At 35.9% G+C, this 14,893-nt stretch overlaps 1 protein-coding gene across 3 annotated transcripts in view; it reads left to right on the forward strand.

Moving 5' to 3' along the window:
- The window catches only part of LOC115211073, a 199,534-nt gene that overhangs the window by 93,948 nt on the left and 90,693 nt on the right, over positions 1 to 14,893 (forward strand). Inside the window, exon 1 of one of the 3 annotated variants that reach the window (XM_029779962.2) lies at positions 11,459 to 12,287. The exons of the other annotated variants lie outside the window; for them this stretch is intronic. Coding sequence (XP_029635822.1) covers positions 12,162 to 12,287 — 126 coding nt within the window. The 5' untranslated portion in view covers positions 11,459 to 12,161. Of the gene's footprint in view, positions 1 to 11,458; positions 12,288 to 14,893 lie in introns of those variants that run through there. 3 annotated transcript variants of the gene reach the window in all.

Below are 14,893 nucleotides of genomic sequence, written 5' to 3' on the forward strand. Positions count from 1 at the left end.
TGAAACTAAATGGTTCAGGGGAAGCTATTATGCTATTGCCTAATTTGTCTCAACACAAATTATGCAATGGTATAACACTAATTGCGCACATACTTATGAGGAACTGCATTGATAAAATAACACATACAACTCATTATTAACATATAATAAACAAACAGAACTTCGTATATGAAATTGATCTTTTTTCTACTTCAATTATTATTTGAGATCGAGGCTTTCAAGTGATCAATCAGCTGAACTATTTGCAGAGAAGGGTGGGTTCCAGTTGATAAAGAACAGTTTCTTACACTCAATCCAATATGTAATTCAACTGATTCCGTCTATGATTTGGTGGATGAAATCTTTCTTAATCTTCTTCATAATTCCAGCAATACAGATGAAATCTGTGTACCAGCTATTCTGTATTTGTGAGGGAGAATGTACGTGTTACGACGCTGACACTAAATTATAAGAGTCACCTTAGTGTTGTATCCTATTAATTGTAAAATGTTCTCATTTGAGTTCTATGTCCTGATCTTTGACGTAGTTCTACAATCTCTTACCCATCTCTACAAATTCGTCGTTATGTTTCCACGTAAGATCTCTGTAATTAAAAGAAAGTTTAGGATGTGTGTTTTATTCATTGCCAATATTGTTTCTCTGCATTGCCAAAATATATAATTCATTGTTTCTTTCTTTGTTATTATTTCCGTTCCTAATCGCTTTATATTTCACAAAATATTTTTATCTGATTGTCAAAGATCTAACACTACAAAACTGTAGTTTACAATAAATGGCTTTTTATACAAATTGTGTATCCTAATTTATTCGCCTATTCTTTTGTATACTATAATTTAATATTGTATGCGATTGTCAATTATAATTTAGGAGTATATAAAATAATATATGCTAATTTATTAGTCTATGCAATGCTATATTATATTATTCAGCAGAATAATATTATATTATTCAGACAGCCAAGTTGTTCGTTTGACCGAACGAGCTATAACATCAAATTAGCATATAAATTGGTTGAATATTTCAATCATGCATACCCATCATGCATTGTTGAAATACATTCAGTGTGACGATGTGACAAAACTGGATCTTTCATTTACAGACACAGTCCATCAGACGGACTTCGATACAGTTTCTGCCAATTTGTCGCACAAGACGAATCGATGAAGGTTATGGCAAATGACATTTGTCTAACTTGCCAGTTATTGGTATTGAAATCAAGACGACACGAATGCCGGATAAACATCTTCACCACGCGACTAAGCTTGTGTCTAATAGTATAATTTTATCTATTAGTGTACAGAATTGTTGCAAAACGAAGACAGAAAATTTCGCAGGTGTCAGGCAGGTGATTTGATGTGATACCCTGTACTGAAGCAATTACAGCGTAGAAGACATATGTGAGACATTAAAAATCACCCACAAGCATTTAAAATTTGGGGTCAAAATTTTTGTTGCACCGAATAAATGTAATAAGTAAAGTTAACATATAAGTTACAAAAGAGAAAAGATTTGGCAATAAATAATTGTCTCTAATTTTAAGTACAAGGCTACCAAATTTTGAGGAGATGGGGTTAATTGAGGTCGTCAACCCAAGTACTTGACTGGGACTTTATTTTATTAACTGCGGAGGGATGAAAGGCAAACTTCAACAGGAGTTGAACTAGGATCGTGGACATGCCAGAACTAATGTTGCAAGGCATTTTCTCTGGATTTCCGACGAGTCTGCCAGTCCTATAGTTGATAATAAATAATAAAAACGTAATATTCCTGATTAACAAAATAAGAGATGATCTTCATTATTTTTAATTCGACGTAATTCAAACCGGTCTGAGGGATTATGTTCCATTACATTCTGAGAGTATGACTTAGCCATCTGAAGCATCAGCACTTCACTTCAAGGAACAAACTTACACACTCATAAATATCAGAAAAAATAAATGATAAATATAAAAAGGAAACTTAATAATTTGTTGCTGATCAAACCAGGTTTTCGTAATAGCTCTTCAGTTTAGGCATTAGCATATTAACTTCCTTAATCTGTGAGGGTAAAGATCTTGAATACTGACTCTTCGTTTATGATTAACAAAAAAAAATTTTTTAATCCTGTTTACTTTTTCCCCTCAAAAAAAAAAAAAAAAAACGAAGAATTTTTACCTAAATAGCAAATTTATAGATTTAGATCATGGTTTTAGCATTTTTTGTCTTCCAGGAAGTTCTAAGTATAAAGGAAATATAAGATAGATATCAAATATGATTTCGTATATAAAAAAATATCAGATAAGATAATGATATAAAGGAAAGAAACAAAATTAATTGATATTACAAAGAATCACAAGTTGTTTGAAAAATAAATATAGAAGCAAATAGATAAATGGCAAGTGAGTTTATGTCCATTAATTCTCTAACTTTTTTTCGTGATTTGATATCAATCTAAATAACCTAGTGCTACTTTTTGGGGAGGCGGAAGAGTTGTCTGGTTTCTTAGAAAACGAGTGCGTCTTCGCTAAGCTTCATTATGCTTCAAGTAATATTTCACTCATAAAGGACTGCGCATATTTACTTAGCTATTTCCTGTTACTTTATTAAAATTAATGCAACTCCGTAACACGGAGTGGTTATGCTTCACTGAAGAAGCCTAATAATACCGAAATGTGTCTGGAATTGTCACCGTATCTACCAAAGATCAGATAATATTTTCCTTGCGGCATTGCCTATTTAACTGAGATTTCAGAGCGTGAGACTGTTACAAAAACAAGTATTATGAGTTGTCCCACATAGTTCTAGTGAATTGAAATATTGTTCAATGTTGACCTCCTCTCAATAAAATTTTAACTAACAGAAGCTACCACCGCGCTCACAAGATGAAGCTTACTTCGCTATATATTCGCTGTATATCAATATGCTGTTTCATTTAGAAAATGTCGCGAGCAAGGAAAGAAATTATTCACAGACCAAAGACCTGGCCCGAACGTTTACAAAAGAACGGATTCAACTATAGGTACTTATGATCCAACTGGTAGCACTAATTTGAGAGACGGATGAAATCTATCTCCCTAAATCAGAAACGGTTGACTTTGATAGGCCTTTTCACATCTTCTGTCGATCAAACTGCACTCACAATGTATTGATCGTGTCGAGGCTGTTATAGAAGAGATTTACCTAAGAAGGTTGGATCGAATCCGAAATCATGCTGCAAAGCAAACTTCTTAACCACACTGCAATGGTTGCACCCACGGCAACTGATGAGACTTTTAAAAAGGCTGAAACTGCAGAAAATTCGTCATTCGCGCCTTACTGTTCAGAGCTTGACAGATATATTCGAAGTTTGATTTCACAGCAACACTAAAAATTCTGTTCTTCCTCGTTTTCTCCTATTATTCTCTTCTCCTGTAATTTAATCTTCTTTCTTGTCTTCCCTGTCCAGCATATTTTCTTTTTATTTACTGACTAGCAGTATCGCCCGGCGTTGCTCATGTTTGTAAGGGAAATAACTATAAAGCATTTTTAGAGAGTTATAGCCAAAAAATAGCAAAAAAATGGAAAAAAATGATGGTAAATTTTTTTTAGTTAAAAAAGGTGGAGTTGCGTCCCCTAGACAGTTTGCGGTTTGTGTTTCTATTTCTCGACCCCATGTCAAATTTATCGATTTTTTTCAGAACTGGGGGAACTTTTCAAAATTTTAGCTGCGTTAGTTTTGAATTATGACATTGGGCTATGTGTGTGTCAAGTTTCATCAGAATCGGTTGAAAGCCGTGGTCAGGGTGAGGGTACAAGCAAACAGACACACAGAAAACGCACAGACAAACTGCCGTTTATATAGAGAGAGATTCAAAACTGAGAAAAGAATAGTTTTCTAAAATTTTCTTCATTTCACCACTTCTGTTTGTTTCTCTTTAACTTATAATATCTCATTCTTTATACTTACTCAGATTTCGATTAAGATATTTTGAAATTTTTGCATTCTATTTTGTTTGCGATAGTCATTCTAAATCTGTGCTTTCAGTTCAAATCTTGCCGGCGTCAACTTTGCCTTCCATCCTTTTGGAAGTCGATAAAATACTATTCTTCTTCTTCTTCTTCTTCTTCTTCTTCTTCTTCTTCTTCTTCTTCTTCTCTTCTTCTTCTTCTTCTTCTTCTTCTTCTTCTTTTTCTTTTTCTTCTTCTTCCTCTTCTTTCAAGAACAAATTTGTCTATGGTAAAATCAGGAGATAGATGTGTTCTGCTAAGTTTAAAATGCCCAAGACACGGTGTATGTCATAGCGGTGCCCCCTAACAGCATTGAAAAATAAAACTTTTCAATTTTATTCTCTTAGAAAGAGAACTGTTCTCTTCACTTCCGCTCGTTTTTATTTCAAGAATTCCTTGAAAGCAAAACACAGTTTTCAACAACTCTCAACGTTGTGCTGATATAAATAAAACACAAGGAAAAGAAAAAGAATGCAAATATGAGCACCCAGAGGAACACAACTCTATCGGTGAAATTATTATTATTATTATTATTATTATTATACTACATGACCTCAGCGGACTCCATCTCCGCGTCAGCATCTTTATACCAACACGCATCATATTTCGAAACTGTTCCAGAATAACAGCATGTGCAGTTCGTATGCAGCTCGTACGTTTCGATTCGACATTCGATTCGAGTAAATAGCAAAATTCTCCTCCTTGTTATTTAAAGATTATAATGGTGACATTTCATCCACTCCACTCGGATCATTTGTTTACTTTGTAGCTTAATTTCCAATCGTTAAAATCCATAATTTAATTAAATTTATTGTTATCTGTCAACATATATCACACTACACTTTTAGTTGTTATTTTTTTTTCTTTTCCAATTATGCACGTTTCTCTTTGTTTAATATGTAAAAAAGTTATTTGCAGTTCAAACCTAGGTTAAACTATATAATATTTCATTTAATTGTACAGCTCAAGTTTCTCTGTCTTTTTCGGCCATCTTGTTTTACAAAGCTTTTTAATTCTGTGGTTTTAATGTATTTATTCTTGGTGATGTTCTTGTTCGTCTTGACGTCATTAAAGTTGTTGTTCGATTCAATCATGACATACATCACCGACACTGTGCAGCCTCATCAAAATCCTTATCACCACCAGCACCACCATCATCATCATCATCATCATCATCATCATCATCATCATCATCATCATCATCATCATCATCGCTCTCGTTGTCGTCATCATCATCGTCATTGCCAACATTTTTTTTTTCACTAACATTGTTACTACAACAACAACTATTCCAATTCTCAGATATATTTCCTCACCGCTACCGCCGCTACAGCAACGAATACTACTACCATCATCAACTCCATTGCTGCTACCACCACAACCACCATTCTCCTTCTTAACCACCACCACTACAACAACCGCTACTATTACTACTCCCACCTCTGCCACAACTACAGCTACCACCGCTACAGCCACCACCACCACTATTGTCCTCCTCTTCTTTCTCAACATTGTTATCAAATTTATTATTGTCTATAGACAACATGGGTGCTAGTATGGCTAAATGTGACAAGTAGCCTTATGGCAGTTCATAGATCTGAGTTCCACTCTACAGTGCAGCCCGAATAAGCTTGAATAAGGATTCAAGTGTCTTCAGCCACAACCGTATTCTGTCCAAGCTATGGAAGTGAATTGAGATAAACGGAAAATGTTTTGAAGACTGTGTCGCTAATTTACGGTGTCAGTCTTGTTACAGGTCGTGTTAGAAAGATGCCAAAGTATATGGAATACCCAACTATTTATCCGGCATGCTAACGATTCTGCAGCTCATTGCTTTCGTTGACATTGTAATAACTATTTCAAATTTTGACGAGAGGCCATAAATTCGGAAGGGAGATAAGTCCATTACATCGACCCCAATACTAAACTGGTACTTATTTTATCGGCCTCGAAAGAATGAAAGGCAATGTCTACCTTGGCAGAATTGGAACTCAGAATGCAACGATGAACATAATATTGCTAAGCATTTTGCCCAACGTGCTAACGATTCTGCCAGCCCATCGCCTTCGTCGACGTTATAATAATACTAATAATAATAATGAGGAAGAGGATCCTTAGTCATTATCATCATCAGTAGCAGCAGTAACAACCAGCAGTCGCATCAGTAGCAGCAGCAGTTGCAGGATGAGTATTTAGTGCCTTTTTCTGTATTTTGAAATCAGTTAAGTTTCGTGTTTCCAAATTCAGTGTCAAATAACAAATCTTCATGTGACACTGAAGACATTGAAAATAAATGAATAGCAGTAATGCTTAGTAGCTGGTGATGGCAGCATCATTCGGAATATTGACCCTGGTATGAATAATAATAATATAATAATAATAATAATTAATAATAATAATAATAATAATAATAATAATAATAATAATAATTAATAATTAATAATAATAATAATAATTATAATAATAATAATAATAATAATAATAATAATAATAATTAATAATAATAATAATAATAATAATAATCATAATGATAATAATAATAATAATAATCCTTTCTACTATAGGTACAAGGCCTGAAATTTGGTGGGGAAGGTACTTGTCGATTACATCGACCGCAATGTTTCACTGGTACTTAATTTATCGGCTCCGAAAGGATGAAAGGCAAAGTCGATCTCGGAGGAATTTGAACTCGGAATGTAGAGACGGACGAAATGCCGCTAAGCATTATGCTCGGCGTGCTAACGATTTAGCCAGCTCGCCGCCTTAATAATAATGATAATAATAATAACAACAATCCTTTCTACTGAAGGCACAATGCCCGAAATTTTGTGAGATCACTACCACCGCCGCTGTAATGATTATCCCACCTCGCTGCCTTGCACTTTTTAAATATGGAAGAGAGAACCAGTGGTCAAAATAAATAAATAAATAAATAAATAGATAAGCAAATAAGTAAATAAACATTCAATGCAAATTTGATAGAAGGTAATCACAGTCGCAAAAACGAAGGCATTTAGTTCATTAGCCGATTCCCCTTGACGGAAATAATCCTTTTCTATCATAGGCATAACGTCTGGAACTTTGAGAGAATGGTAAGTCGTCATTATACCATCATCATCATCGTCCTTGATTGGTACTTTATTTATCGATCCCGAAACGACTTCAGCGGAATTTGAACTCAGAATGAAAAGACGGACGAAATACGGTTAAGCATTTTGCCCGGCGTGCTAACGATTTTGCCAGCTCGCTATCTTACCTTGGAGAAAATAATAAGACCATGATTATCAAGTTAAATTTTTTTACTGCTCTTAACATTCTGGGTTCAGGTTCCACCGTGGCCAACCTTACCTTTCATGAAAAATACTAGCCAAGAACTCTGCCTCATGGTTTGGACTAATTATCTCCCATCAACACTGATAAAAATGAAATGCTTTACAAAGTGAGATTTTCCCTCATCTGTGTTTCCTGAACTGTAAAATGTTGTTAGCTTGGTATTTTTGTCTTGGTTTGTGTTATATTGTCTATTAATCTTTCTCTATTACGATACATTGCTTTGTTTTAATCAATTTTAATTAACTTAATTGTATTATTTTCGCCAACGATCCATCGTCTTATCAAACAGATTCTATTGTTCTTGAAACTGTGATCACGTTCTGTCTGATTAGACTTCCGTCCGAAACTCAGAGTAATGAATTGTGAACATTTTTTTCATCTTCAGCAAAGCTTTCTGTTCTTTCTGTCTTTTTTTCTTTCTTTCTTTCTTTCCTTCCTTTTCCTCTGACTTACGTACGTTTGTGTGTGTGTATGTACATATACATACATACATGCATACTTACCCATATATATATAAATATATATATATATATATATATATATATATATATATATGAGCACACACATATTTACGTATAAGTACATCTATAAAAACATGTATACATACTTATATACGCACGCATATACATATACACTCACGCACGCACACACATCCCAAAGAAAGGCTAGTTGCCTATCCCACTTTTAACGACATCGGCAATACTAGCTAACGAGGGAATATACATATCGTTAATCAACCTTCGAGATATAGAAACCAAATCTTCCTCAGTTCACACCATACTCTCTTACGAAAAAGGCACATTGAATTATTTCGTCCAATACGTGGCTTTGCTAGGCGGCGAGCTGGCAGAAACGTTAGCACGCCAGGCGAAATGCTTAGCGGTATTTCATCTGCCGCTACGTTCTGAGTTCAAATTCCGCCGAGGTCGACTTTGCCTTTCATCCTTTCGGGGTCGATAAATTAAGTACCAGTTACGCACTGGGGTCGATGTAATCGACTTAATACCTATGTCTGTCCTTGTTTGTTCCCTCTGTGTTTAGCCCCCTGTGGGTAATAAAGAAATAGGTATTTCATCTGTCGCTACGTTCTGAGTTCAAATTCCGCCGAGGTTGACTTTGCCTTTCATCCTTTCGGGGTCGATTAAATAAGTACCAGTTACGCACTGGGCTCGATATAATCGACTTAATCCGTTTATCTGTCCTTGTTTGTCCTCTCTGTGTTTAGCCTCTTGTGGGTAGTAAAGAAATAGGTATTTCGTCTGCCGCTACGTTCTGAGTTCAAATTCCGCCGAGGTCGACTTTGCATTTATCCTTTTGGGGTCAATAAATTAAGTACCAGTTGCGTACTGTGGTCGATCAAATCGACTGGCCTTCTCCCCCAAAATTTCGGCCCTTGTTCCTAGAGTAGTATAGGAATATATTGCTTTGTTAAAATACCGGAATGATCATTTTTGGACTTTTCTTGGTCAAAGGTCTACTCTGTCGGATCTGAGTTGGGGGTTAAACAGCAATGATATTCTCCTCCTGATCACCATTATCAGCATTATCATCATCTCCACTTTCACCATCGTCGTCGTTGTTGCTACTGCCCTCATTATCATCATTATTATCATCATCATCAACACCGTCATCGTCATCATCATCATCATCGTCATCCTTACCACCACCACCACCATCACTGTTGCTATTCATCATCAACATTATCATCATTTTCATCGTCATCATCATCATCATCATCATCATCATCATCATCATCACCGTTATTACCATTATTGCCACCGCATGACTCATCTACTTACGCATCCGCCACTACCACCACCAATACCACCACCACCACCACTATCACCATCACCACCACCACCGCCACCAACACCACCTTCCGTCATTGCATTATTATCGTTCCGTTTTTTCTCAATAACATGAAACCTGAATAGCTTAGACATGATGAGAGTTACTGTGGTATACAGAGGTTGTGGTTGCGATGGTAGCGGTGGTGATGTTCAGTTGTTGTTCATACCGGTAATGGTGGTGGCGGTGGTGGTTTCTGTAATAGTAGTAGTGTAGGCTATAGTAATATTCAGCTACTTCGTCATGGTGGCGGTGAAGGGAGTAGTAGTAGTAGTAATAGTAGCAGCAACAGCATTATTATTATTATTATTATTATTATTATTATTATTATTATTATTATTAGTAGTAGTAGTAGTAGTAGTAGTAGTAGTAGAAAAGATGGCGGTGATAGTGCATGGTAGCTGGAGAAATTTGTTAAGGAGATGATAAGGTAGTGCTGGTTGTAGTTGTGGTTTTACAGCTGGTAACAGTGATAATTGTAGTATTGGCAGTAGTGTTAGTTGTACTGTTGACACTTGTAGTGACCGTAGTAGTTCTGTGACGGCATGAGTAGCACTAATTATGGTGGCGGCGGCGGCGGTGGTGGTGGTGGTGGCGGCGGCGGAGATACAAGAGTCGGATATTTTTTTTTCTTTTTTCCTCAGTAGTTGTTTACAAATATAGAATACTCACTGAAAAGTGCGCATGCGCCTTCATTCATTCATCACTGTTTTCATTCAGCCGCACGTACGTATATACACAAATACAAACATGCATATACCTATCTGTATGAGCGTGTGTATGCATACACGTTTATATTTATGCGTGCATGTATGTATATGATATACACGAACTAGAATGAACTCATGCAGATGCACAACAATGCATACAGGCATGCATACAACAATGCATAGAACAATGCATAAATGCATGCAGAATCATGGGTGCACAAATGCATAACATACACATACATACTTATATACACAATAATCTTTCTCTTTCTTTTTCTGTCTGTCTGTCTCTCCCTTTAAGAAAGAGGATAACTGGATAATGTAGTCCTATCTCACACATATAGAGTAACACAGCGTGCTTACACTCACATGAACATAAGCACATGCGCGATTTGATAATATTACACCTTAACATACGCTCAATGTCATGTACTTGTTTGTGCTTGTGTACATTAGAATACTCTGGCATCAACGTGCAAGCATGCACACCTAGACCGAACACGGTTGTATTAAATTTCATGCACCTCTTCCCAACCAGACACGCCCAAACCACCTCCACGTACATACACAGACTTCCACACTTCCATGCACGCCCGCATGCACATACGCATACACATATACAGACATACATGCATGCACACACTTATGTACACGGATACGCATGAACATGCACATGCTCTCTATCAGACAGACTCATGCAAGTACCACACACTCTGACCGAACATTATTATAAAAAACCTCTCCTACATCCACACGATCTACACACACACACCACACACACACACACACACACACACACACACACACACAACACACACACACAACACACACACACACACACACACACATACACACACACATGTAAACACATAAACATACATCCATAAATGCTATATATATATATATACAGAGAGAGATATAGATAGATAGATAGATAGATAGATAGATAGATAGATAGATAGATAGATAGATAGATAGATAGATAGATATATAGATAGACAGACAGATAGATAGATAGATAGATAGATAGATAGATAGATAGATAGATAGATAGATAGATAGATAGATAGATAGATAGATAGATAGATGATTCACACAAGCATACATGTTCATACAGGTAACACACCTTACGCATCCAGATTTTACACTAACACTTGCCCCTTCCCCCATATTTCGTCACCTTAACTACTGCATCACCACCTCCACACACACACACACACACACACACACACACACACACTCAAACACACACAGAGTGTCATATTCAAACACATACAGGCGTATGCAAGTGAGGCATCTTTGCTTTCTGTTACTTTCGTTGGTGCACGAATGCACGTAGTACAATATATGAGCAAATGGAGGATTTTACGGAATGCAGTATTGTACTATAATGGATTTAAGGCAGTGATGTGCATACATGCATACACGCATACACAAAATTATACACAAAAATGAAAATATATCTATAAATGCATATATATACATATATATATATATCACTAGAACGATAAAACTTAAACGTTGCTTGTTTGGGTTTTTTTCTCTACTCTGTGATTATCACTTTATTTAATTAATTGCTGATATTTATATTAATTAATTAATTAATTAATTAATTAATTAAATCTATTTGTTTAAGTTCTGAAAATTACTGACACCGTGATTAATTATTGTCATTATCAATATTATTATTGTTGTTATTATTCATTTCATAAACACTCTCAGAAGCAACACGTCTAGCACACACGTGCCCACATACTCGCGCGCGCACACAAACACGCACACAACACACACATATACGCACACATGCAAACAAGCACCTGTACATACGCTCACACACATGGTTGTGGATCCACCATACCAATATCTGTCCGTGTTCCTCAGTGCCAATACTACCCTATTCTCATCATCATCATCATCACCAGCAGCACAAACAACATTAACAACAATCCAAATTTTCTTAAAATCGAAACCTACCAATTTTAAGTAAGAAATGGAATAATGTAGTTATAGGAAAATTGGATAATGTAGTCCTAGATATATTTCTAAAGAAGGTGAAGGTGGTCATTTTTGGAATGTTTTGATCATAGATCTTTTTGAACAAGAGTAATCTAGGACTAAAACAGTAACAACAAAATAACTATATCCCACAATAGTTTATTATCACAATCATCATCATCATTAATATCATCATTTCCATCGATCACAGCTGCCTTCATTTTAAAAAATTTTTGTCATTTAAAAAAACAAAACAAAAGAGAAATATAAGGAAACAGCTTTATAAGTTCTTATTATACGGGACAAAAAATGCTAAATAATTTTAACATTGTGCCCCGTGTCAGATATCACTGTACACAGCACACCTGGGTGTCCGTTTGGTTGGAACTGCTTTTATATTCAAATTTAATACTTGCTTGCCATCCTCAACGACAGGTAAGTTTTCGTTTCGTTTACTGGCTTTTTGTTTAATTTATTGGGGTGGGTTGAATTGATGGGTTGGCTGAAACAGTAGCGTATCAGTCAAAATGCTTTGTACCATTTATTCTCGAGGTTTACAGTTTGAGTTCAAATTCTGCCCCGGAAGTTAACTTTGCCTTTCGTCTTTTCAGTGACGAAAAAATAAAATACTAGCTGAACACTTAAAATTTGACTGTAATTAGTAGAAATACTATCTGTAGATTTGTTAAAAACAAGTCTCCTCAAATCGCAAGAATCTTTCTTGCAGAACATAGGATGGAATTTCCTGCAGGTCGATATCGTGAGTCTCAATTTCAATGTCCTTCATTCTCTTAGGTAGCAGTTTAGTTGTTATGCTTCGTGCAACAATACCACTGGAACAACTGCCACCTTCGTGTTCCACAAAGTCTTCCTCACTTAGGTCCCAATATTTCTCAATTCCACGCTATTATCGTATGGTATTGCAATGTCTATCATCTTACACTGTTTTCTTCTCTTTTTTGTCCTCTACGATCATATATTATCTCCTTGCATCAACTATATGGTCAGTCTCCACAAAGAAATCTCACAAAATCAAATCTTGCAATTATTATTATTACTATCATTATTATTATTATTGGCGGCGTACTTGCAGAATCGTTTGCAGCCAGGCAAAATGCTTAGCGATATTTCGTCCGTCTTTACGTTCTGAGTTCAAGTTCCGCCGAGGTCGACATTGCTTTTCATCCTTTCGAGGTCGATAAAATAAGTCGATGTAATCGACTATTACCGCTCTCCCAAAATTCCAGGCCTTGTGCCTATAGTAGTAAGGAATATTATTATTAATATTATTATTGGTGTCTAGCTGACAGAATATTTAGCACGCTGGACAAAATGTTTGGCGGAATTTCGTTCATCTTTATGCTCTGAGTTCAAATTCCACCGAGGTTGACTTTGCTTTTCATCCTTTCAGAGTCGATTAAATTAGTACTAGTTAAGCGCTGGGGTCGACTAGACTGCTCCCCTCAAATTTCAGGCCTTGTATCTCTATTAGAAAGGATTATTATTATCATTATGACTGTCTAGTCTGAAAGGAGCGATAGATGTGGGGATACTACCAAAAACATCAAATAGATTTTAGTTAGACGTCCCTTTGTGATTTGATATTTTGCACTCAACAAAATGACTTGGGACTTACGAAAGGAGAGCTTTATATTACTGAAAATGTATGAAACAGAGGCTAACTAAAAGTCTAAAAATAAACATAGATACTTAGGACAAAATTATGAAAATGTTTTGGAAAAGCAAAGGGTTAATGAATGTAGCGATGTCTCTTTACTTTCTGATCTCTTATTTCTTCGGGTGGTGTTTTGGGTCGACTTTATATATTTTTTCCACCTTTCCACAGTCGATAAAATAAACAACAGTTTATTGGTCACAAAACGATTCTAGCCATCTCTCTCAAATATATGTCGCTGTGTACCTATATAAGTAATCATTTCAGTAAGCAAAAATTAAAATATTTGCATTGGCTGTGATGCCCAAAAGCCTCGACTAAATTATCATATTGGAGTTATTTCCCTTGTTTCTTGTTTCTAAATTTAAAAAACAAAACAAACAAATAAAAACACCCGAGCAGCAGTTTCTTGACTACTAATTGCTAGAAACATCACAGGTGAACATTTTCCAACAAGTTTCTTTATTACATATATAAACATATTTTAAATCCTATCATATTTATAGTTTGGATTTTATAAATTTGCCTTTGGGAAACATGTGAATCAAGTTTTTACTTGTAGCTGGAATCCGGAAACCGGGAAAGCTGGTAATACCTTACTTTAGTGACAATGAATTTATAACGCAAGGATCAATATTAAAGTTTAATAAGTTCATTTGCTCTGAAAGGTAAAGACTAACGTTTCGGGGTTAGGGAAAGTGGTGCGTATCTCTTCCCCTTTCATCTCTGTATATACGACACACACACACACACACACACACACACACACACACACACACACACACACACACACACACACACACACACAGAACGAAATTAGTATTTTTAAGCTTTATACAGCATACACATGTTTCTATAAATTGCTTGTTAATATTACGCAACTTAAGTGCCCCTATCGTACTGTACAATCGATTTACTTCCTCTGCATTATCAGCACTTCATGTAGCGGAAGACCCAGAATGTCCCATCTGCAATGTTAGCGACTCGTTCCGTCACTGGGATGGTACTCTAATTATCAATCCCGAAAGAATTAAATGCTAATTTAACCTAAGCGGGATTGAACTCCAAATGCAGTAACCTGGAATAAATATTGCTATAATATACTGTCAACACGTTAACGACTCAGCATATATATCTAGGCAAAAGTGTACACAGATACGAAGGGTGCTGAAAAGTTTTAGGCTTTAAGGGAATCGCGAAAGGTCAGGTTAGAGGCCCAAACATCCGAGTTCATTTAAAGGGCTTACAAAAACTGAAGGACCGCTGCACTAAGTGTGTGAATCTGACAGGAGAATATGTTGAATAAAATCAGAATTAACTGATCCTTCTGGATTTTCTTTTACCCAGAGTAGGACCTTTTCAGCAC

This window comes from Octopus sinensis, linkage group LG4, assembly GCF_006345805.1.
Source record: "Octopus sinensis linkage group LG4, ASM634580v1, whole genome shotgun sequence".
Classification (NCBI taxonomy): Eukaryota; Metazoa; Mollusca; class Cephalopoda; order Octopoda; family Octopodidae; genus Octopus; species Octopus sinensis.